The sequence below is a fragment of the Anneissia japonica genome, unplaced genomic scaffold (assembly GCF_011630105.1).
Source record: "Anneissia japonica isolate Jap-2015-1 unplaced genomic scaffold, ASM1163010v1 scaffold287840_len1291095_cov163, whole genome shotgun sequence".
Lineage (NCBI taxonomy): Eukaryota > Metazoa > Echinodermata > Crinoidea > Comatulida > Comatulidae > Anneissia > Anneissia japonica.
Window position 1 is genome coordinate 1112131 of NW_022728493.1, and position 21934 is coordinate 1134064.

A 21934-nucleotide genomic window follows, 5' to 3' on the forward strand; every position below is an offset into this window, starting at 1 on the left:
AGAAAATTATCGTTTCTTTTTTTTCTTGAAGAACTGCATAAATCACCTGCTTACTTTACTTCAAATCATGGTTGGTGAAAAGAATAAATGACCTAAATATTAAATTTAAGGTGGAGCAGCGATGGATCCAGGATTTTTTGTTAGTGGGACTATAAAAAAAAATCCCAGAAGGCTTGAATCAACACCTACATCAACACCCACCATGGATGTAATAGTCCATCATGGTGGGGTATGTGGTTCATTTAATAATTTCATTCAGAGGCATTACATAAAATTGAAAGTTATAATTTAAGCCAACTTGCTGTACTAGGCTACTTTTCTAGGCTATAGTACTTTTAAATTTGTCTATAATCATAATAAAAATACATACATGGGGGAAGGGGAGGGGCTAAGTGCAAAAGCCTGTTTACTTCCCTTATAAATCCACCCCTGGGAAGTGAGTTATACAATATTTCATGACAGTGTGGACAAATAAAATAATATACGAAGGCTTGTAATGTACTGTGTACTCCATGATAATACTACCAAGGGCAGATCCAGACACTTTCAGGAAGGGGTAGAGTTTTTAAAATAGGAACACTCCTGTGTAGGTGACAGAAGTTTAAGCAATGGGGAAGGGCTCCCAACCCCCTGTCCGATCTGATATATTCTAGCTGCTTATATCTATAAAAATCGTCTGTAACTTACTACTGATGGGAATGCATATGGCTTTAGTTGATAGGAGAGCATTAGTGAATGTGGTTGGAGTGAGTAACCAGGGGTATGCTAAAATGTTAGTATGAATGAACGCAATTTTAAATACAGAGAAGTAAGATTCTGATGAACATATAAAGACTATTGTATTTTGTGAAGACTACTGTAGCCTTGCATTTGGCTCCGTTTTTAGCTAGCTAGATGCTATATCAGGGCCATAAAAAGTAGAAAAAATGTAGGAATTCCGACCATGAAACAGGGGTCATCTTATACGGCCAACATACTGTACGACAGTCACCTAAAAATCTTCTCAAACTCGGGAGTTGTTTTATAGGCGGGTCACCTTATACGCGAATATGTACAGTACTCATTCAAAATCATACCCTGGGCTTTTGCATGAGGAAATGCTAGTACGTCAAATTTGGTGTAAATTAGTAGGTAGGCCATACTCAAGGTGGGCTTATACTCAAGAAACTACTTTCTTCATTATATTATGTAGAGTTTTTATCGTAGAGTTGCCAGACTAGGGTATCCATGTCAAAACTGACCTTGTACCAACAGATTCATTCACAGAATTTCCATGTAAGCATTGCTGCTTCAGCTGTCCTAAAATGACCCATAATATCAACAGCTTCAGAAAGTGTGAGTTGACTTGTTGAAAAGTTTGCCAAGGTAATGACAGAGAGAGTATTAACAGAATCTCTCTGGTTCAAGTAACCAAAGTGGATCAAGTTATTCCAATTTTCAGTAGGAATTTTTTTTATACGTTAATCCTACCAAGAGTACAGGCTGTGTACTATGGACAGGATATGCTTAAAGCAACTTCCTTTATTACCTATATTATTAGATGACAAAAGATAGGCCTACACAATTCAAAAGTAGGTCTAAAATTTTCTTTTAAAGTTAAAAAGAATCTAATAAGTACATTAAAAATGACAATAGAAAAAACTCCCTTTCGCATGTTTGCTGGAGAAGTATTTTAATAAAAGTATAAGTTAGCCAAGAACTCTGTGTGATTCACTTTTTAAATAAGCCTACAGTATAACTAAAATTTCTCTATAGCTCAATAAAGGGCCCATGAACTTGACAAACATGGGAGGAGGTAAAATTATTATTATTAATATGAAATAGAAAAATTTGCTACAAAAAAAATAAAACAGAATGACAACATAATATTTTCCGGTAGAACGTTATGCTCCAACGTTATTAAAAAGCTATTTTTTTTTAATTGAGAGGTAAGATAACAGCATTAAAATTCTCAAAAAAAAAATTCATCCATTTTATAGTGACATGAAACAAAGTATTTAAACGCACATTAGTAGGTGTATCAAGTTAGAAGAAGAAAATCCCAGGAATCTGCAGTACGAAGTGGATCCCGGAATTTGAAATAGATGGAGTTAAGAATATTTATGATTACAGTACCTCCAGATGGCCGGAAACGGCACTCTCAAATTTAAATTTGAATATAATTTTCTTTTTTTCTAAATTTTTATTTATAATTTAGAAAAATTTATGGAGGTTAAATTTTCGGGAGATTCTTGCTTGCTTGCGAAAGGGCCAGAGACCGTCCTAATATTCAACACTTGGGACTCCTGCATTTGCTTCGGGAAAAAAATGTGTGCCAGTAATATTTAAAGCCAGGCTCCAATAGAAAAATGTTGATTTGTTGTACTACTGATTTTTAAGACACAAAAATTGTTATTTGATAAAAAAAAACTTGGTAACCATTATTGAGGTACTGATTTTTCAATATTTAAAAACTGGGAAAAATGTGGAGGTGGGAGTTACGGAGGCAGTCCCACTATTTCAGAATACATTCTCTGAAAACAGGGTCCACATTTATACATTGCAGCTCCTCGACTGTGTCACTATCCTCTACCAATGCTAATCCTTGAACCTCTTGATGGTACCAAAGTACAACAGTATATCATAGAGGTTAAAGACATTTCTTGAAATTACATACAAACAATGTTTAACTATCATAATTTTGTTATCACTGAAATACAGTAATGTTTACCTGAAACCGCGGCTTCGGCTTGCTCAAGATTTCCAATAGTAATTCGAACCAAGCTTGAGTTGAGCGCAAATTGACCCTGTGAATCTTGATTCAACATCAGGATTCTTACATCTCCTTTATGCGCAGTGGTATCACACAAAGATGGGTTACCAAACCCTTTCACCATAATCCTATTATCCTGAGACATATCGTTACTAACTTGATTTTTGCCTTTGAAAAACCGAATAATTTTCACCTCACAGCTGTAAGTCATCTGTTTGGGTTCTCTCATGATTCGATCTACCAGACCTGATACCACGATGTTCGCTTCTTCCTCCCGCTTCTCAATCGATTGCTGTTCCCTACATTGGAGGTACCTACCCTGAACCGGAGTAATCAACAACACCGCTAGGCCCAACAGACGGACCACTTCTCCACTTACCCTTAACATTGTGTTAAGTAAACGTGTGCTTTCAATGCTTAGCCCAGTATAAGGGTGAAAATATCCAATATAAAGTGGCTAAAAATGACTGGGAGAACTAGTCGCTGTGCTTAGGACGTTTGTCCTGGCTTCGGCCGGTCCGATGATCAAAGCGGGCCTCGCTAGACAACAACTCAACCAGGCGTAACAAGTCGATTCCCCTAACCTCGTTATCAACTTCTTAATTGCCCACTGCCTGTTTTGATTGGACAACCACTCCACATAGGCAATTAAGCAACTTGAAACCAATGGCGCTCTCCTGCTAATTCATCTCTGTAATCTATCTATGTATCAGCGAGTACAAATATTGGACAGTAATGTATTTCAATGAATAGGATATAATCAGAGATAAATATCAATCATATTATTATAATGTTCTTTACAACTACGTCTAAACAGTGTAAATAGATCTACATTGGTAAAGGAAATACCATCCTAACTAGAATATACTAAGCAGTCACCGGTACCAATGAATCAGTTAGTGAGCAATGTCGAGGCAGTCACAATAGGAATGAGAATAAGTTTGCAATATCAGGCTACATTTTTGAATATTTTATTTGTTTATTTATTTAACTTTATGTTGAATACAAAAACTTATATTCAGGGATAAAAACACCATACTACCGAACTGGCAAACTTATTTCCATTATAACCAAAAAGTGGGTTTGGATAAGTACGGCAATCCTATATAATTTAAAATGTGAACGGATATAATAAACTATACAAATGTAAGTAAAAATAATCATTGGAAATTCTCCTTACCGTATGCCAAAATAAAAATTGTGACTTACGAGGTAAATACAAAATTGCATTTAGGCCTATCCAAGTCATTTTGAATAAAGAAATAATTAATAAATATGCATATGGCATATTATAATTACTTTTGAATAATTTTCGGAAAAAGAAGTTATCAAAAGGAGTGGGTTTAAGTTTGCATTATCTTTGTAAATATGAAATTTTTGAAATATGTTTTATTTGTGTAATTAGTTCAACAACCTTAAAACGCTCGGTCTATCATTCAGCCTTCCCTTTACCAGCTGTTGTTAATATGTTCTCGATCCTTACTTAGAGAAGAAAAGACTCGACACAAATTTCTCCAATGACCTGAACACGTCTTTTGTTTTCTTCATTCACGTTTTTTTTTTTAATTATTATACTAGACCCATATTAAATTATTCGTCCAATTTGCAGTGCGAATAGTGACTAATCATACATCTTATTTATAGCATAGACATAAGGGTGTAATAAATCAAAATTAAAAGCAATTATATTCTAAAGTGATTGTTAGGATCGTTGATGATTCAGTATTAAAAGTAGGCCTACTAAATATTTTTATAATCAAAGTTTAAATGAATACTGAGTTTAAATCTTGAAAAATAAATATTTTAATTGTTGTAATGTAATTTATTTCATTTTTGAACAATCCTTTCTGAAATTAAACACACGCATATATTGTAAGCAAACTATTCAAACGGCAGCTGTTATTTCTAAGGCTTGAATTCGTATTAAACCGACGGAAATTTACCAAATATGGAATGAAACACGCAAAAACAGTACAGTAACAATCAATAGAATAAAGAAATAATTTATATTCAATAAACTAGTTATTCATTTAAGTATATACAATATGCCTTTTAGATGTTTTAATTTAGGCCTAAGTTTTGAAAAAAAATTAAATCCTTTTTATACAACAGACATAAAATTTCATTTTTTTCATTATGTTTGGTGAAGCGATCGTCAATATATATGCCTATTTAACCATAGAAATTTTAAAGGCCTAATAATCAGAAATTGACAGAAAAGGCCCAATAAATATACCTAGTGTTAATGTAATGGTTTAATTCTAATCTATTACGGTACCGTTCAAATAAATAATCGAGATACCTAACACTAAAGATACGCCTATAATACTACTGATGTTGATTGAGCTAATAAATGTTAACTGAACTGTTGACTCATTAATAATTGTATTATGTAATTAATTTATTAGCTTTCAAATGGAATTTAACCTGTCTCTTATACACATCTGAACTCTGTGTGATTCACTTTTTAAATAATCCTATATCTAAAATCTCTCTATAGCTCAAAAAAGGGCTCAGTCGACGTGAACGATGTGAACTTTAACGCAACCTAAAGGTCCCTCCCTAGATGAAAATCATTGAAAACTGCCTTTTCGACCTATTAGGCCTATGCCATTTCAAGTTGATTAGTTAGTCACTGTTTATTCGAATAGACGCCCGGGTGTTTCTGTTGAGAATGGTTTTTGAGGGGTTTTTTTTTATTTGAGAAAGGCGTTTATTTATTTACGTATTTTTTGGTAAAATGGAGACCTATGTATACTCAAATAATTATATCCTTTAATTTCACTGTAAATGTGGAGCTACGGTGCAGCACATAATTACAGTCAAAATGTGTAATTGCGTTAGGCCTATCACAATAACTTAATCCCAAGCAGGTTAGCAAAAATGTACCGGTAATTCTACTAGAATGTAACATGAAAAAAATGTGTGTTGAGAATGATATGTTGCTTCTATATAAGATTCGTTCACAGGAATTTATGGGGGCGTATAATTCGAAGGGGGAAAAAACCGTTTTGAGGCGTTTATTCGAGGAAGGCGTTTATTCCAAATGAGGCTCAGGAGTGGGGAGGGGGGTTAATTTGAGAGTGGGGTGATAATTTTAAGCGGGGCGTTCTCCGTTCGAATAAATACGGTACCAGTAATCTTGTTTATGTTTATTAAAAAGATGAACCGAGATTCAATGTGCTAAGCCTACTATGTCAGCAATTATAGTTATAAGCAGTCAATCTGACAATAAATGAATGAATTGAATTGAAATTATTGAAAGAACAATTTTTAATATAGTCGTATGTTTTTTTTTCAGCTTTTAGCGCATATATTTATATTTAGCTCTGAATACTGTATATTATTCATAAAAATCATGTTTAATAACTAATATTTTAAATATTTGTTCTCTAATACATTGCATGCGTTTGATGTATATTACATTTTTTTATATTGTTTTTTGAATAAATATTGATTCCATTAAAAAATACTTGATTTGACTTGCTTACTTGGAATTTTCCACATATCCATCCTTTATAAGTATAATGGAAAATATAGGCCTTGGCCTAATTTTACGTACAGACAACAGATTGCCATTGTTTTATAATGGCATATTTCTAAGTCTACCACCTGAAGCAAGGTTGTTTGCTGAAAATTTGGTACAATTTGAACCAATTCTCGATAAACTCGAAAAGTCTAAAACAATATTAGCATAAATTAAAAGGAAATGCTTTTATATTTTTAATTAATGAAAATAAATAACAATTGTTTTCTTGAAAATGTGATTTCACTTCTCAAAAATGTATACCATCATTCTTAAGCAAGTGGAGGTGTAACTGTAACTCCATACCAAAGTTACTATATTATAATACGATCATGTGCGTTTATAAGATTCATTGCCTATTACGCAATACTGTGAGAAAATGGGAAAATCCAAAGGTGTGTAGGTCTCTACCATTGGCCTAGCTCAGTTGGTAGATTATCCCGGGGTTATCCAAACGGTAATCGGATGGGGACACAATATGTCCATGCTTAGTTTAAGGCATAGGATAAGTTTAAGTATTACTTTCTTTGTACAGTTTTTCATATTTATGTTAAGCGCATAGAGATCTCCATAATATACGCCACTGTAAGTCGACATTATTATTACTACACTTCTTTTTTATAAGAACCAGTAAAATTTTTCCCAGACTCAGTGTTCTTATTTTTTGGCTGATTTCCAGCTCAAAATGTTCTCATTTTTTTTCTTATTTTTACACTTTCCAAACATAGAAAATTGTTATTTTACAGTCAGTATAATTATTACTTTACTGTATTATAAAGGTTAGTCTTACATAGTAACCACCTACTGCAAGAAAGGTACAGATAGATTTGTTGGTTTTCTATTTAAAAATAAAAATAAAAACATCATTTGCCATTTTACCACAGCCTATAATTGTTCATATTTTGTTCTTAATTTTCGAGCGATTTCAGTTTTATTAAGGTCATTATATTGCGCCATGCTACATAGAGGGCGTTATCAACTTCTCTGTTGCTTCTTCAAAATATAATATTAAGTTAGTCAAACCGATTCCTCTTCGTAGACAAAACGTTATAACATTCGCGAATAACATATTCAAAATAAATCAGCGATTACGCAAGACAAAGAACATGATTGTCTCTTCTTCATTGCAAAGAAACCCAGGTTTAACCTTACAATTCTGTACAAAAAACGTTACAACAAAGAAACGCAAGGAGTTAGGATTTTTTTTTTCTCTATGCACTTTTGGGGTCTGGAGTAACGTGAGCTTTGTGGTGTCTTTTGATAAAAAATTGTTGTTATTTTAGTTATATTTCGTTGTGTCAATTGTGAATTAATAAAATATTATACATGACCATACTGGAAATAAAAACTCTTCAAACATGAATTAAATAGAAGTTGTCACAAAGCATAATAATCAAATGAATAAAAAATTCAAAATATTGAAAACAAAAATGAAACATCATCATCATAATTTTAGCTGACAGCTGTTATACATATTTATTACTTTTTTGAGCAGTTTGAATGATAATGTCCAGTACAAAGAGAAGATAGATGGCAGGGATTTATAAAACCAATACAGTGAACTCACTGAACAAAAATAAACAAGCAAATGAACGTTTTATAGATATCTCATGTCTCTTCCAAGCATGTACTGCAGTAGTCATTTTGCACAAGCATACAAACTATTAATTGATACAAACTATACAAGGAGGTAGTACAGAGGCAACAGTAGTTCACTTTAATACAAAAGTGAACATAAAAATGGATCGGAGGGCTGAAGTGTATCTTTTATTTAGCGCTGAGTCCCGCACATAAACTTTGACATTTACACAAAAATGCTTGCAAAAACCTACACGCAGTGCTTCTAAACAGCTTAATGCTCAGTTATAAAATTACTTTTTACTGATTTAGCATCAGGTAGTGAAAACAAGGTGTTTTCGAAACCAATAATGGATGCACACATAGGTTTTATAATTTCTTTTATTCATTATTTTTTTTGGGTCACATGTAAAATTGTTGTTGGACCGTACTTCAATTAATATCATATCTAAAAGTATGGTGCATGGCATTATATACATAATTCTGCAGCAATAACAAACTACACCAAGTAATTATAGCAATTATTATAATTACGACAAGTGTCATAGCATATAGTTGATTACATACTGTAGCAGGTATGCACTACAAAAACTGTTTCCATTTCTGCAATTATACTGTACGAAGAGCATAGCATAGTATAGGACTATGTATATATGGGGCTGATTGACTCATTTAACCTGGGATATCCGACCAAACCTACAACATATAGAACAACCACCTAAAAGGGGTCAACAAATCCATTTCAATATTCAACATTCATTTAATGTACATACATTGTGTTTTATCTATAAACGACTAAAGACTGTAGTCTCCTAATATTATATTCAAATATAGGGTTCACTATTGTCATAATCTAAAGACAATCATAATTCATAGTACTGCTTAGGCATAATAATTTTAAGTGGTGGCACCAGAGCAAACTGGGGCCTTGTTTGGGAAACCTGGCCTTCTGTTAGGGAAGCTTAGCAATTAGGCAACATTTACACTAGACACGGTAATGACACGAGGACATATCATCGCCTCTTTTATATTCTTCAACACTGAGCGCATTTTTATTGTGTCGTAGTGTCTAGTGTAAATGTAGCTCAAGTCAGGAGTAAGCATAATAATATGCTTTATAATTCCCATTATTAGAAACATTTTGCAAGCCCCTACCACCAATGAGTTGTAAACTTCATTCTCCTATAGGTGGTCCATCATTGGGGAATGATAGAACATCATTGCACGACAGATGGGTCGCACTCACTTCTGCCCCCACCAACCCCACCATGGTTTGGACTGAGGCACAAAAATTTAGGTTATGTTACCTCTACATGCTTGAAAATGGCACACAGGCCAGCTGCCTAAAAAAATGACCCATTCATTATCCGAGATGAATCTTATTACAACTCCCCAATGCCTGTTGGTGGCGCAGTTGGCATGTCCGAGGCATCGGGGGTGGGGTTGTTTCTTCCCCCTCCCCAGCATTTGGCAAAATCCTAGTGCCACCACTAGTTGTGTTAAGAAAACTGAGAATATCAATTTAACTATATTTTAGATACAGAACTAAAAATTAAAGTGATAGATTAAAGAACTGGTTGGTTCAATGAATGTAACATTCCTTGTCACTGATGTCGCACATATAGTTCCTAAGTTACTTCCAACATATTCTGGTAACTCGGTCTGCCTAATAAAAATATTTTGTTGTGATATATTTAGTGAGAATGTGCTACAGTAATTTTATAATAAGGCTAAAGATCTATATAGCACCATTTCTAAATCAGTGAACAAAGGTGCTGAGCACTATTACCCCTGGTCACTGGATAACGTACAACAGGAAACCAGCACGGAGTACAACATTTTCTGCTCCCTGTGGAGCGTGTAGTCGGCGCACGAAAATAGTACAATCAATGCTGCAACATCCCACCTTGTACTCATTTGTATATATAGACACAAGCAACTTGTACAGCGAGAGTTTTGAACCCCCGACCTCAAGGTCAGGAGTCCAAACCACAACCGATGCGCCGAATGTTTATTACATTGTTCTACAGACTAACATGACTCATTCTACGCTAAATTAGGTTATTTTGTAGACTAGAATTTGGATATTTTTGTATGCTACGCAGTAGTAGCTATTTTTTGTAGACTAGGCTGAAAAGTTGGGTATTTTTTAGACTAGGCTCAGCTGTAGTAGCAATTTTTGTAGGTTAAGCTACATATAGGGTCTGTCTTGATAAGCACTGTGTCTCATAGCCTGGCTTCCTTGATATCCACTCTGAAAGGAAAAAATTGAGACAAAATTGTTTATATAATATAAACACAGTATATTTAAAGCAAGCCAAATAAATACAGTATGTTTAAAGCAAGCCAGATCCACTGATCCAATTATAACTTGAACCAAAATTACCCTCAATTTAAAGAACCCTCCAATTAGAGAACAACTTTCTGTGGTCCCAAATAAACAAAGGTCTTTTATATTTATTGTTCCAATTACAGACTGAAGCTGCTAAAGTCCATGTAAACGCTGGTCCCAAACATCGTCTTTAATTGGAGGGAGACCGGTAAAGCCCATTTTGTAATTATTTTAAAATCTTGTTTGCAAACATATTTTTTTAAAGATCGCCAGAAAATATTCCCCCAACCCTCCCAAATTTAGTTTTCTTTTATTAGCATGTGGTTTTGAAAAAAGAAACTAGCAGAGGAAAAAATAAAAACAAATATTAATTTCAAGTGGAGACTTAAAAGAACAGAGTAGTAAAAATTTTCTTTCTTCCATTTTTTTGGGTTGGTGCTAGTATATTTTGATTTAGTTTCTTCTATTTTCTCAATTCAGTTCGAATCATTTAATATTTATTATTCACTACATACCAATAGTTATTGCCATTATCAATAACATTATTATTATTATTATTATTATTATTATTATTATTATTATTATTATTATTATTATTATTATTATTATAATAAACAGTGGTGGATCCAGAGGTCCAATTTAAATCATTTTTTTTTACTACAGTCGTTTCCACAACTTTCTATGCTTCGGTCATCTTTTAAACTTGTATTTACCTGGCTCAAATTACAATCCACTTACCTTGGATGTCATCGAGTGTTGTTGTTGATGTTGCTGTTGTTGATGTTGCTGTTGTTGATGTTGCTGTTGTTGATGTTGCTGTTGTTGCTGCTGATGTTGCTGTTGTTGATGCTGCTGCTGTTGCGGTTTCTTGTGAGCATATACAGGAGACTCTTGTTTTCTCCTTGGCGGATAGCCCTGAATTACTCCAGCCTAGCAATTCATCAAATAAAGGATAATGGTGACGCACCTAAATTCCCTTGGTTATTTCCTCCACGGTAATTACGATGTATCATAAAAATGTTACATACTATTAATACTTATGTAGCACTTTCTTTCACAGTTAGTTACAAAGTGCTTAGACAAACCCTTACATACTACTTTTTACTCTTTAAAGACCTATCACTTTATACTAATACCCATAAGCACAAGAAAGCAGCTTTTACAGAGTATCAAGAAAAAGATCAATAATTAGGGCCTACATTATTCATCTTATGGTGAAAATTTCATGTTGAAGACAATACAAATTTAGCAAAATGTACAGTGACATTCCAGATAAATTTATGGCTGAAATACAACCTTTAAAATAAAATTAATATTTGATAATGATTACCAATTTTCATTCTTATATTTTCTTCACAAATAACACTAGGATAGAACAATACTCTGTAAACCCACGCTTTTTTTATAAGGCATATGGAGTGGAGATATCTTTATAGGAAGCGGCTTGGCGGTGCAGGAACGGTTTGGAGTTCTAACCTAGAGGTTGTGGTTTCAATCCCTCTCTGTGCATTTTGCTTGTGTCCTTGAGCAAGGCATCTTATCTACCTTGCTTCTCTCCACCCAGACGTATAAATGGGTACCTGCACCAATATGGCAGCAACACTTAAGCATGTGAACCCATCGACCAGGCAAAAACTTACAGCGCTTTTAATCTGTAAATGAAGGTGCTATATAAATGACCAGATTAGATTAAATTCTGGTAATTCACTGGGACCCGAGATTGAAAGACAAGTATCTTTAACTACCAATTTACAGTATCATCCCTATTCACTGTTATCTCAGATAAATATTACGGACGAGCACTCTGTTTTAAATACAAAGCCGGATTCTTACCTTCTGTTGTTGTTGCTGTTGTTGCTGTGACAGCAGTACTTGGTGAGCCTGCTGTTGGTGTAGAGCCTGTGTGTGGCTTTGAATAACCGGTCGAACATGCTGTTGATGAGCCTGTTAAAAAAAAAAAAAATTAATATCATAAAATGAACTCTCAATCTGTTTTTTGAAGGGATTGGGCAACTAAGTGGTCTCTATCTTGGCCTGTTGTTTTGCCGCCAGGCAAAGAGAGGCTGAAGTCCGACACTCACTGTACATGGTCGGAGGCAGATGCGATCCTACGAAGAATGCAACGCGACGACACGTGCCCAATGGATCGTTTTTACTGACAATCTGTTCAGCCTGCCATTGACAAGCAGCAGATGGCATCACGTTGCCTAGCGCTCACAGGAAGCGAAGTTGGATTCATTGTGCAACAGTTGTATGACCGTCTTACGACGTAGTGGTTGCCCTGGCTATAGATGAATGGTGCAACGTGAACGTGCCTCAGCTTGTTGAGCACGTGGCCCCCCACTCCCCGCCTTTGCCACTTTAGTCTTTTATATTTTAACAGAAACAAAAATGCATACAAATACAAAATGTTACAAAATTTTGTAATAGCATAACTAAACATAACATTATTGGATAACTTTTGTATAATTATATAGTAGTAGAGTTGTGTGTGTAGGAGTGAGTTTGACGTGTAAGTTGACTGTATCTTTGACCGTTGAGGCTCTGAGTAGGGCTGGTTATGACTATTTACTTGCCAATGTGTATTCAGTATAATTTATTTGTCATTTGTCAAATTCATTTTACATTGAAACACATTTGCAGGAATCCATTCATAAATAAACAGAAATAATTACTAGATGACAATATCAGGTTAATAAACTATCCCCCCTGCCAGACACCATTTCAGTATTTCTGAGTCAAGGATTCGACGCTTGAAAATTGATATTACAATATTTTGTCGAGTGGGTTTGATGTGTAAGGTTACTGTTACCTTAGCCTGTTGCGCTTTAGCTGCTGAGTAATGGGACTGCTCATCACTGTATGCTGGCTGCTTACTAGGCGGCTCTCCAGTATGAGATGTTCCACTTTGAAGATATCCTTTAATAACAAAAACAAATTGTTATGCTTTAATAATGCACATATTATCATTTAAAAATATATTTGAAGGACCATCACATTCAGATAACTTTATTAATAACAATAGCTGGATTTATATAGCGCTTTACACCAGCCTCAAAGCGTTCGAGGCGTGGACTAGCCCATGCAGCAACTTTCTTCTCTCTGGGTCTATTTGTGTCTGAGATACCCAGTAAACCGGTGGTTAAGATGCTTGCCTTCTGATTCCAGGGTTGAATTCCTGCGACAGCCGGATATTTTCTAGCGACTAAAAACAAATTCACTCACCGACAACGTGGCTGTAGATAACACCAATTAAAGTCACACTGACAGCAAGTTTCTCAGTCAAGAGTCTCTTAAGCAATCATGTAATTTGTAATCATTACCAGTAAAGGCAAGTATTCAATTTGTACTCTATAAAATATAGCTCTTTTTATGATGGTGAGAGACAACAGCAATCTTAATTGGTTTATGAGGTTGGTGGATGTAGCCACCCTGTGTAAACACAACTGCAGAAATTAAGCTACAGTTTATTTTATTTGAAGCCTAACGTCTTCCCTACAGTATGTACCAATCCTCTCTCTACAAAACACAAGTTACAATACAGCTGTTTGTATGATGGTAAGAGACAACAGTAATCTTACGTGGTTGATGAGGTTGATGGATGTAGCCACCCTGCGTGAACTGTGCTCCCAGCTCTTTCTGCTGCTGTACAAAATGGCTGTGATTATAGTTGGCATATGCAGGGTCTCTGGCTTGGTACTTGCTACTCGGCTGGGTGGTGCTGGTATAGCTGCTGTGAGGCTGTGCGTAGCTACCATGCTGTTGACTGGTGTAAGTGCCTTGGTTTGTGCCATGGGCTAAAGCAACATAAAAAAAAAACAAATCAGATTGAGTAAATTAATGTGACAATGGATTAATCACTTAAAACTAAAATTATGAGACAGCATAATGATGCTGTGCATTTAAAAGATTAAACAAATGTTGAATCAAAATTGTCATTTTGCAACTTTAATCTTATATCTATATTTACTGATAATCACAAAAGAAAAACAAATATATTATATACATATATATATACATATATATCTGTCTCTTAAGAGACAGTGAGTAGATAATAATGAATGATCACACAACTACTTTATAATAAATCATTGTATGCCTAGTTGTAATAATGAATGATTGATTAATTAGCCATTTTGTAGTTTAAAGTGTGCATGTCTATGTTAAAGGTCATGGCATATAAACAATCACTATCGGCTTGCGACACTATCGTCCGCATTATAATTATGCGCTTTTACTTAAGAGTAATGATTTTACGGTACAGTAGCTGAATGCCGAATCCAATCTTCAATGCTCTGTTAAATAATAAACCATGTAGACAGAAACATACCTAATGTTTGCTTATTATGCAATGACCTTTGACAACAACATGTGCACTTGAAAATACAAGAAGGCTTATTGACAAATTAAATTTCAACATTTCTCATATATAATCTCTATTGCACCTTGTCTGTAAGGAGAATGGCTGACTTGAGCGGAGGCATATGTTGAAGTTACTTGTTGACTGTAATGCCCCTGTGTGTGAGGGTGATGTGGGTAAAGCTGGACCAATGGTGGAGAAGGGCTTCTGTTTCTCTTGATACTCTAAATGAAAGGAAAAAACATAGGTTTGAGTAGAAGCATAGCATATTTTCAAATGTATACACACGGCAAAATCAATAAAAATAAAAATGAAATTCCAGATTTGGGGTCAAGTCCAAATTAACGATTCCAATCAAGTTTAAATTGATCAATTGAAAATTTATCAATTCCAAAAAAAAAATTCATGATTTTTCAATTAAATATTTTTAACTTGGAAACACCATTTTTGGGGTTATAAGACATTGTATATTACAGAAAATATCACATAAACCAGAGAATCTTGTGACCATGCACATCATTACGGAAAATCTGGAACTAATTATTTTTGCCTCATAGTAGTTGAATGAAATACAAGATAAATGTAGCACCTACATGAGAAGGTGATGTCTGTGGTCTGTACACATTTTTAGGTGCATCTCCTAGCAAAGCTGGCCTGTTGATACCTATTAATAGTAATACAAAAGAGAACATTGCTATTTATTTACTCACTTATTCTCAACTGATAAACTGGTTCAGAACTGATCCAAAAATGTATGCATGTCCTATTTTTTACATGTTTGTAGATTTGAGGGACCATTGCAAGAGTATCCAAATGGCAGGGCTTAGTATTTCTTTATTTTTCTCAGAGCTGAACCTTGAATTTTTAAGTTAAGTATCTTAACTACCAATCCAACTGCAGTTGTGGATCGGTCTATCGTACTCGCACGAATAAGCACCCCGTTTGAATGAACACCCTTCCTAACGTGAAAATTGTCTTATGTGCCCCGTTTTAAAAAGCACCCAATTTTGAATAAGTGCCCCTCGATTCCTAAAAAAATTTAATCATACAGTACAGTACATCACCTACTTAATTTTCTGCATCTACTATTTGCGTCTATCTTAGCATTGTCGGTTATTCAGTCCACCTATCCATGTCGGTCTCTATCAAGTTTAACATGTTTTTCAGTTTTGATGCATCTTTAGAATCCCGTTCTTGTTTTATTGCTACCCGTTTGGATTTAGAATTACAGTATGTAATATCTAAAAATTAAAATACTGTATGGCCATTTTCAGTCAACAAAAATAAACTGACCTCATCACTCTCGTATCTAAGCAAGAAACCCTGCAATGATCCTACTAATCTGAATTAGCAGATGGCCAACACGCTTACCACCACCACCAATTTCATCTGATGTTTTGTAAGTACCCCCAACGCACAAAAGTGCCAATTGAATTTTCCAATTTCCCATAGCACCCCTTCAATTTTCATCTATTTTCATAATTTTCATCTATTTTCTCTGTTCTCATAAATGCCAAAATTGAATAAGCGCCCCTCAAAAAGAGCAAAAAATATTTTAAGCGCCCGGGTGCTTATTCGCACGAGTACGGTATTTTTCAATCGGTCATGGACCGATGTTTTTTGTGGGCTATAACACTGTGTCCCAAAGGAGGAAAACAATTGACAAATTGTTGACAAAAAATAAACTCTGTTGTATGAATAACACTGACCTGCATTCATTCATACATGTGTTTGAAATGCTGAGAAATGGTATTGAATACTCTCTAATAATACTCCATAGATATAAAACATGAGCAGCTCCCTCATTTAGGTACTAGACCAGTAAGTAAATATATTTTAGTCTGCCCCTACTTCCAATGCTACGAAAGATGCTACATACCTTGTACAATCAGGTGGGGTCCAGCAATACGCATTGCAGGCAGGTACTGGTGGTGGTTTAGACTAGCTTGGATAAGATTACTGCAGATACAGAAAAGATCAAAAATAAAAATAGTGAACAGAAGGAAAATCAGAACCCTCCCTACATGAACAATGGCACTAGAATTGGCTAGGATCTCTCATAGTTTCTCAGCTTTGCATTAGTCATGTAAATTTAAATCATCGTTTCAGCATCTTACCAAAAAGGAATTAGAATGTTAGGTATCAAAACAGGTCTTGCATTAAACAATCTATTATTAACAAACCAAGCCTGTGGAAAGCAGTCAGCTAATCTTGGCTATAATAGTACAAGACAGTATTTTACAAATCTAGCTTTCAGGCCTGGACCAGCTCAAGTAGGTTTACATGCTAAAACCTAGCCTTGAACATGCTTAAGTACAGCAGACAGTGGCAAAATGATGAATCATGGGGCCTAGCAGAGAGAAAAATGTTGGGGCCCCTTGAATTTTTACAATATCATCGACATAATAATTTATAATTCGATTTGACGTTGGTTAGCTCAGCTGTTGAATAGATAATGCGTCTCTTAGATAGGTGGGGTGTTAGCAGAAGTGATACTGTGGCCACTCCGGTTCTTTTAATATGGGGACTGGAGCTTTTCCCCCCGAGAGCACAATTCGTCAAGACTGCACTATTTGGACAGTGGGCCTGGGCACTATATGTTACTATATGTCAGTAGGAAAAAATATCAGTAGTAAGAACATTAACAAAGGAATGATGCAGAATTATATAAGGGTGTTGGTTAAGATATAGGCAGGAGCTATCACACACCCAGATAATCATACTCATATGGTAATTACAGGTGTTCATAGTATAATTAGCAAAGTATCAGTTATTTCTTCAATGTATTAAACTAGGCTAATTATTTAATAGGTTGTATTCATTTTACTAAATTTACCATAGTGTATCATCATTTCTGTTTGTTGTGGTTCTTTAAGTATCATAATAGTACATTTAGTACATAGTACAATAAGAAAAAAATAAATACAATTGGGTTAGGTTATATTTACTTAAGTAAATACAATCTAATAATACCTGTATTTATTTACGTAAATGTATTAAGTTTTATAGTACATCTAATAACAGTAATAATAATAATAATAATAATAATAATAATAATAATAATAATAATAATTTCACTTATTTCTTTATTGCATAATATGGATAGTACTCCAGAATTAATTTTATAACCACCTAGTTATGTTCTATTATACATAGCTAGTGTTCCCACTAGCGCTTGCATACCTTTTCTCCTTTTCTCTTGCTTTTCGTCGGTTATCATCTTCATTCAGAACTTTCTTGAGTTGCAGGAACAACTCATGTTTTTCATCTTGCAGGGTCTGCAACTTCTTTTCTAAATTTTTTATCTTTGAAAAAAAATATAAAGAAATATTGCAAAATCTTTCATACTTCATCCTTTTCCCTTTTGTAAATTTCAATAAAGTTTGAAAAACTGCAGCTGCAGTTATTATTACTATTATTATTATTATATAATTTTATATATAGATGCTTAGAGACCTTGTTTATTTGTGCCTTATAAATTGATTTATAATAATTATTATTATTATTATTATTATTATATTATTATTATTATTATTCTCATATTTAGTGTTATATTTAGCCAGTTTTTCTACTGATTAATGAATGTACCATTTTTTATAGGCTTATACAAAAAATTTCTATTTTTTTTTCCCTTTTCATTGCAGCCCCACCATAAACACAAAGTAAAATCAGATCTCTGTAGTTATTCTTCCCAATCAACTTCAATTATTAGTAGGTAAGGTAAAAGTCGAAACCTGCAGCTCTGAGCTCACAGGCCGGAGTGACCGTCTCTTCCCACCTTAGCGTTTGGGCCAGACTGTGCAAGGTTGTGGAGGGTTCTACACTATTCCTGCACAACATTTTGTTTTTACTTTCCCATCATTTGCCAGAACCCTTTATCCTCCTGGGTGGAGAGAGACATGTAAATAAAGTGTCTTGCCTCAGGACACAAGCGATTTGCACAGCAAAGGGTTTCGAACCCCCCGATATCAAGGCCACAACCGTTGCGCCAACCGCTTCTACATTTACTAGCAGCATGAAATGGTATCTACCAATCTGCTTCCATGATCATTCTGTCTGGATTGAAAAAAAAACACTTGATGAATTATACCTATTGGTGGCGCTTCTCACCTGGACTTTAGTTTCTTCGAGAGAAAGGGTTTCAGCTTCAGCCTTCTTACGCAGCCTTTCTTTCTCTTCTCTTTTTCTCTCAATAGCTTTATCTGCTTCCTCTTCCTCTATAAAAAAAAAATGTATTGGAATTCTTGTATTCTAATTTTGTTGTATGTCATCTGTTAGAAATGCTTGAAGTTAAGATTTAATGATTTATTTTTATAGGAACTGAAAGTGGAGCATTTTGAATAAATCGAAAGTATTTCCAAATGAATGATCAGTTGGCGCAGCAGCTGAGGTTTGAACTCTTAACCTTGCGGTCAGGGGTTGTAAACTCTTGCCGTGCGAATCGTTGTGTCCTTGGGGAAGACCATTTATCTGTACTTGTCTCTTTCTACAATGAAGTATAAATGGGTACTGCACCAGCATTATGCTGGGAAGGTAAACAGACTTGCTGTGTGGAGGAGCAGCAACTGCCTAAAGAATTCCACAGTTTTGCTACAAATGCTTAAAAAAATAGAGGGATGGACACTCCTCAACTGTACAGTTTCGAATACTGTTTACCTTTATAACATTAAAAAAAAATTGTTTTATGAAACTATATTTTAAGAGAGTAGCCTGGCCACCATGTCATAAACATCTAACCTTGTCTTTTCCTTTCACGTTCCTTCAGTATATGATGTTTGAGAGCATCTGACATAGCCTTACTCAGCTTAGGTCTCAGAAGTGCTGGCATTGTGTTGACAACTTGGCTATAATCATCAATAAAAAGTACACAGATCAAATTCAGGCCTTGGCATATGATGTCTTAAAATACCAACAATATGCAGACAATTCTGAATGTCTATTTTTATATTAATTTTCTGTGCAAATTTGTATTAATTTTTTATGTAACCTCGCACAAATAGAATATTTAGGCAGGACAGTACAGCCAGACTGTATACAGGTGCTGTAAAACCTGCGCAGATCCTCTGCGCAAAAATTTGTCCTGAAATTTTGGAAAATAAGGGTTAAGTTACATGCAGATTTTGTCGATAATTATGCTTTGACCTATTAGAAATAACCAATGTATCATGCACTAATTACGATATGCACATCCCTTTTCATAGTAATTTTCCGCGCAAATTTCAGCTGGTTTTTGAAGTATCATTCGCACAATTAAAGTACTTTTACAGTTTGGCAGTACAGTAACGCTAGGCCTAGACTAAGCTTGTTTAGGAAGAAGACATATAAAATGAACTTCGGGATGGTGTTAGTACTACAGTATTACTAGTATTATCAAGAGTCGACAGAAACGTTGGAAGCTATGCCTAGTTTAGTAGTAGTTGTACAGCAGTTGTTAAGGGCATTGATTGCTTCGAATTTTTACTGTGATGGTGAGTTCAACAGTCCATCTGTGACAGGGGTTCTCAACTCGGCCTAGGCTAGACCTATATCGCAGTAGGGGAAAAAATGATTCATTGAATAAACACTGAATAAATTTTACACGACCTTGGCATTACCTTACAGACGCGTGTGAATGCTTTTTATCTCGGTAGGAATAGCTCGGGAGATCGCTCGGTTACAATTTGTTACTTTTTGTTAAATTTAACTTCACGTGTGAATCGGGTATAAGATGGGTGAAAAATATTTTGAATTTTATACAAAGTTTTACTACAAAGTTTTTGACATAATGTATGACACCGGGTGTGTAAGATGGTGCACCGCGAAGACATTAATTGTCCTAAATTAATGATTACTTAACTTAATTAGAAACCATAATTATTTGATAAGTGGATTATAGGAAAGTCAAATCATCAAGGAATGTCTACGAAGGGAACCAGTCAATTCGAGCGGATGCTACTTTGAGCGAAGGTCAATTCGAGCTGAATTTTTTTCGAGCGGATGCTAGTTTGAGCAGAAGAAGATCCACTTGTGCGAACAACAACCTGTGTGAGTTATATACGAATAACTTCAAAATTTCCTATTTTTGAGCTAAAAATTTGACATTTTCAAAGGGTAAAGGGGGGGGGGCACACAACAGTTCCAGAATAGATAAGTGAGTAGCATAACTCAATTACAAATATAATTTTCTTTTTTAAATACAGAACCCCAACCAGTGGCGGATCTGGGGAAGGGGAAAGGGGTGGTAAATAGGGTGGCTAGCCACCCCACTTTGTTTACCGTGAAAAAAATAATGGTCACTCGTCTTGTGTGTGTGCTTCTCGTGCACTCATGTAAAACATACACTGTCTTCTTTTTTAAGCTGAAAAGTGCACAATTCTATTATAGTTTTAACTTGTTAGCAGCCATCTTGGTAGTCGGAGTTGTAATTCAAACATGGAGAAATTTATCAAAAAGTACTAAAAACCTTTCAGAACCTTAAAATGCTCTGATAACCAGAGCATTTTTTTGCATTTAAACAAATACAAGAATACGGTGACGATAAATTCGCCCTTGTTATAGTTCGCACTAAATGCATCCGCTCGAACTGGCATCCGCTCGAATTGACTGGCATCCGTCTGCGAAGACATTAACCGTCATAATTAATGATTACTTAACCTAATTAGAAACCATAATTATTTGATAATAAGTAGATTATAGCCTATAGGAAAGTCAAATCATCATTTGAATTGAATAATAGAATTGTAAGTGTTAAAAATTTAGTAATTCATTTTACTACTACTAGGCCTAGCCTACTCAGCTACTGTACTACTGACAGCTGTGCCTGTATGTAAGTATAATAGTGAGGCCTAGGCCTGTCTTCTTGTATGCAGAGTACAGACGGTCTATTTACTCCCTGCATACACTACACCCTTGGCCTGGCCAGTCTCTAGGTCTCCTAGCCTATGGCTTATGCCAGGCTAATACAGCAAACGCGGCCCAGCTTGCGTATATCTACCTAGCTTCCCTCTCTCCTCCGATCCTCCTGCCTTCTAGGCTTCAATCTAGCCTAGGCCGACTATAAGTTAGTATTAGATAGGCCTAGCTTAGGTCCTACACCCCCGCTTAGGGATGGCCTTGACATTAAAAGAACAAAAATACGCACATTTAATTAGACCTTTGATAAAAATAATGCCTGTAATTGTTATAATGGTTAGTAATATCACCAGATTTAGGTTATTAATATTATACGTATGATGTACCTGTTTATTATTTTAAAAAAACACCCAGACTCTGCTTCTTTCTCTCTTTTCAGAAAAACAGTAAATCCAATACAGTATTCTTTGGTAAATCCAAAGATACTAGAAATACAAGATAGAGTTCTCCACACAAAAAAGTGTTCCACCGAAATGCATGGTGGGAATACGAAAA

At 34.9% G+C, this 21934-nt stretch overlaps 2 protein-coding genes across 5 annotated transcripts; both read right to left on the minus strand.

The window, feature by feature from the left end:
- Nucleotides 1–2494: 2494 nt before the first annotated feature.
- On the minus strand, nt 2495–3314 carry LOC117114160 (agrin-like). Its single transcript, XM_033257729.1, has 2 exons — nt 2711–3314; nt 2495–2592 (listed from the first exon to the last, which is right to left on the minus strand). Exons 1-2 carry the CDS (start codon nt 3138–3140, stop codon nt 2495–2497), a joined length of 528 nt encoding a protein of 175 aa, XP_033113620.1. The 5' UTR covers nt 3141–3314.
- A 4414-nt stretch (nt 3315–7728) lies between these two features.
- On the minus strand, nt 7729–21886 carry LOC117114155 (G protein pathway suppressor 2-like). Of its 4 annotated transcripts, XM_033257723.1 has the most exons (13): nt 21766–21886; nt 19286–19392; nt 18659–18765; nt 17732–17853; nt 16428–16507; nt 15142–15212; nt 14634–14772; nt 13770–13985; nt 13001–13107; nt 12022–12132; nt 10986–11118; nt 10927–10955; nt 7729–10110 (listed from the first exon to the last, which is right to left on the minus strand). In XM_033257723.1, exons 2-13 carry the CDS (start codon nt 19374–19376, stop codon nt 10048–10050), a joined length of 1269 nt encoding a protein of 422 aa, XP_033113614.1. In that variant the 5' UTR covers nt 19377–19392; nt 21766–21886; the 3' UTR covers nt 7729–10047. The 4 variants fall into 4 exon arrangements, with proteins under 4 accessions (XP_033113614.1, XP_033113612.1, XP_033113613.1 ...); XM_033257721.1 differs by having other exon boundaries at nt 10927–11118; XM_033257722.1 differs by lacking the exon at nt 21766–21886 and adding an exon at nt 21522–21623 and having other exon boundaries at nt 10927–11118.
- Between the last annotated feature and the right edge of the window lie 48 nt (nt 21887–21934).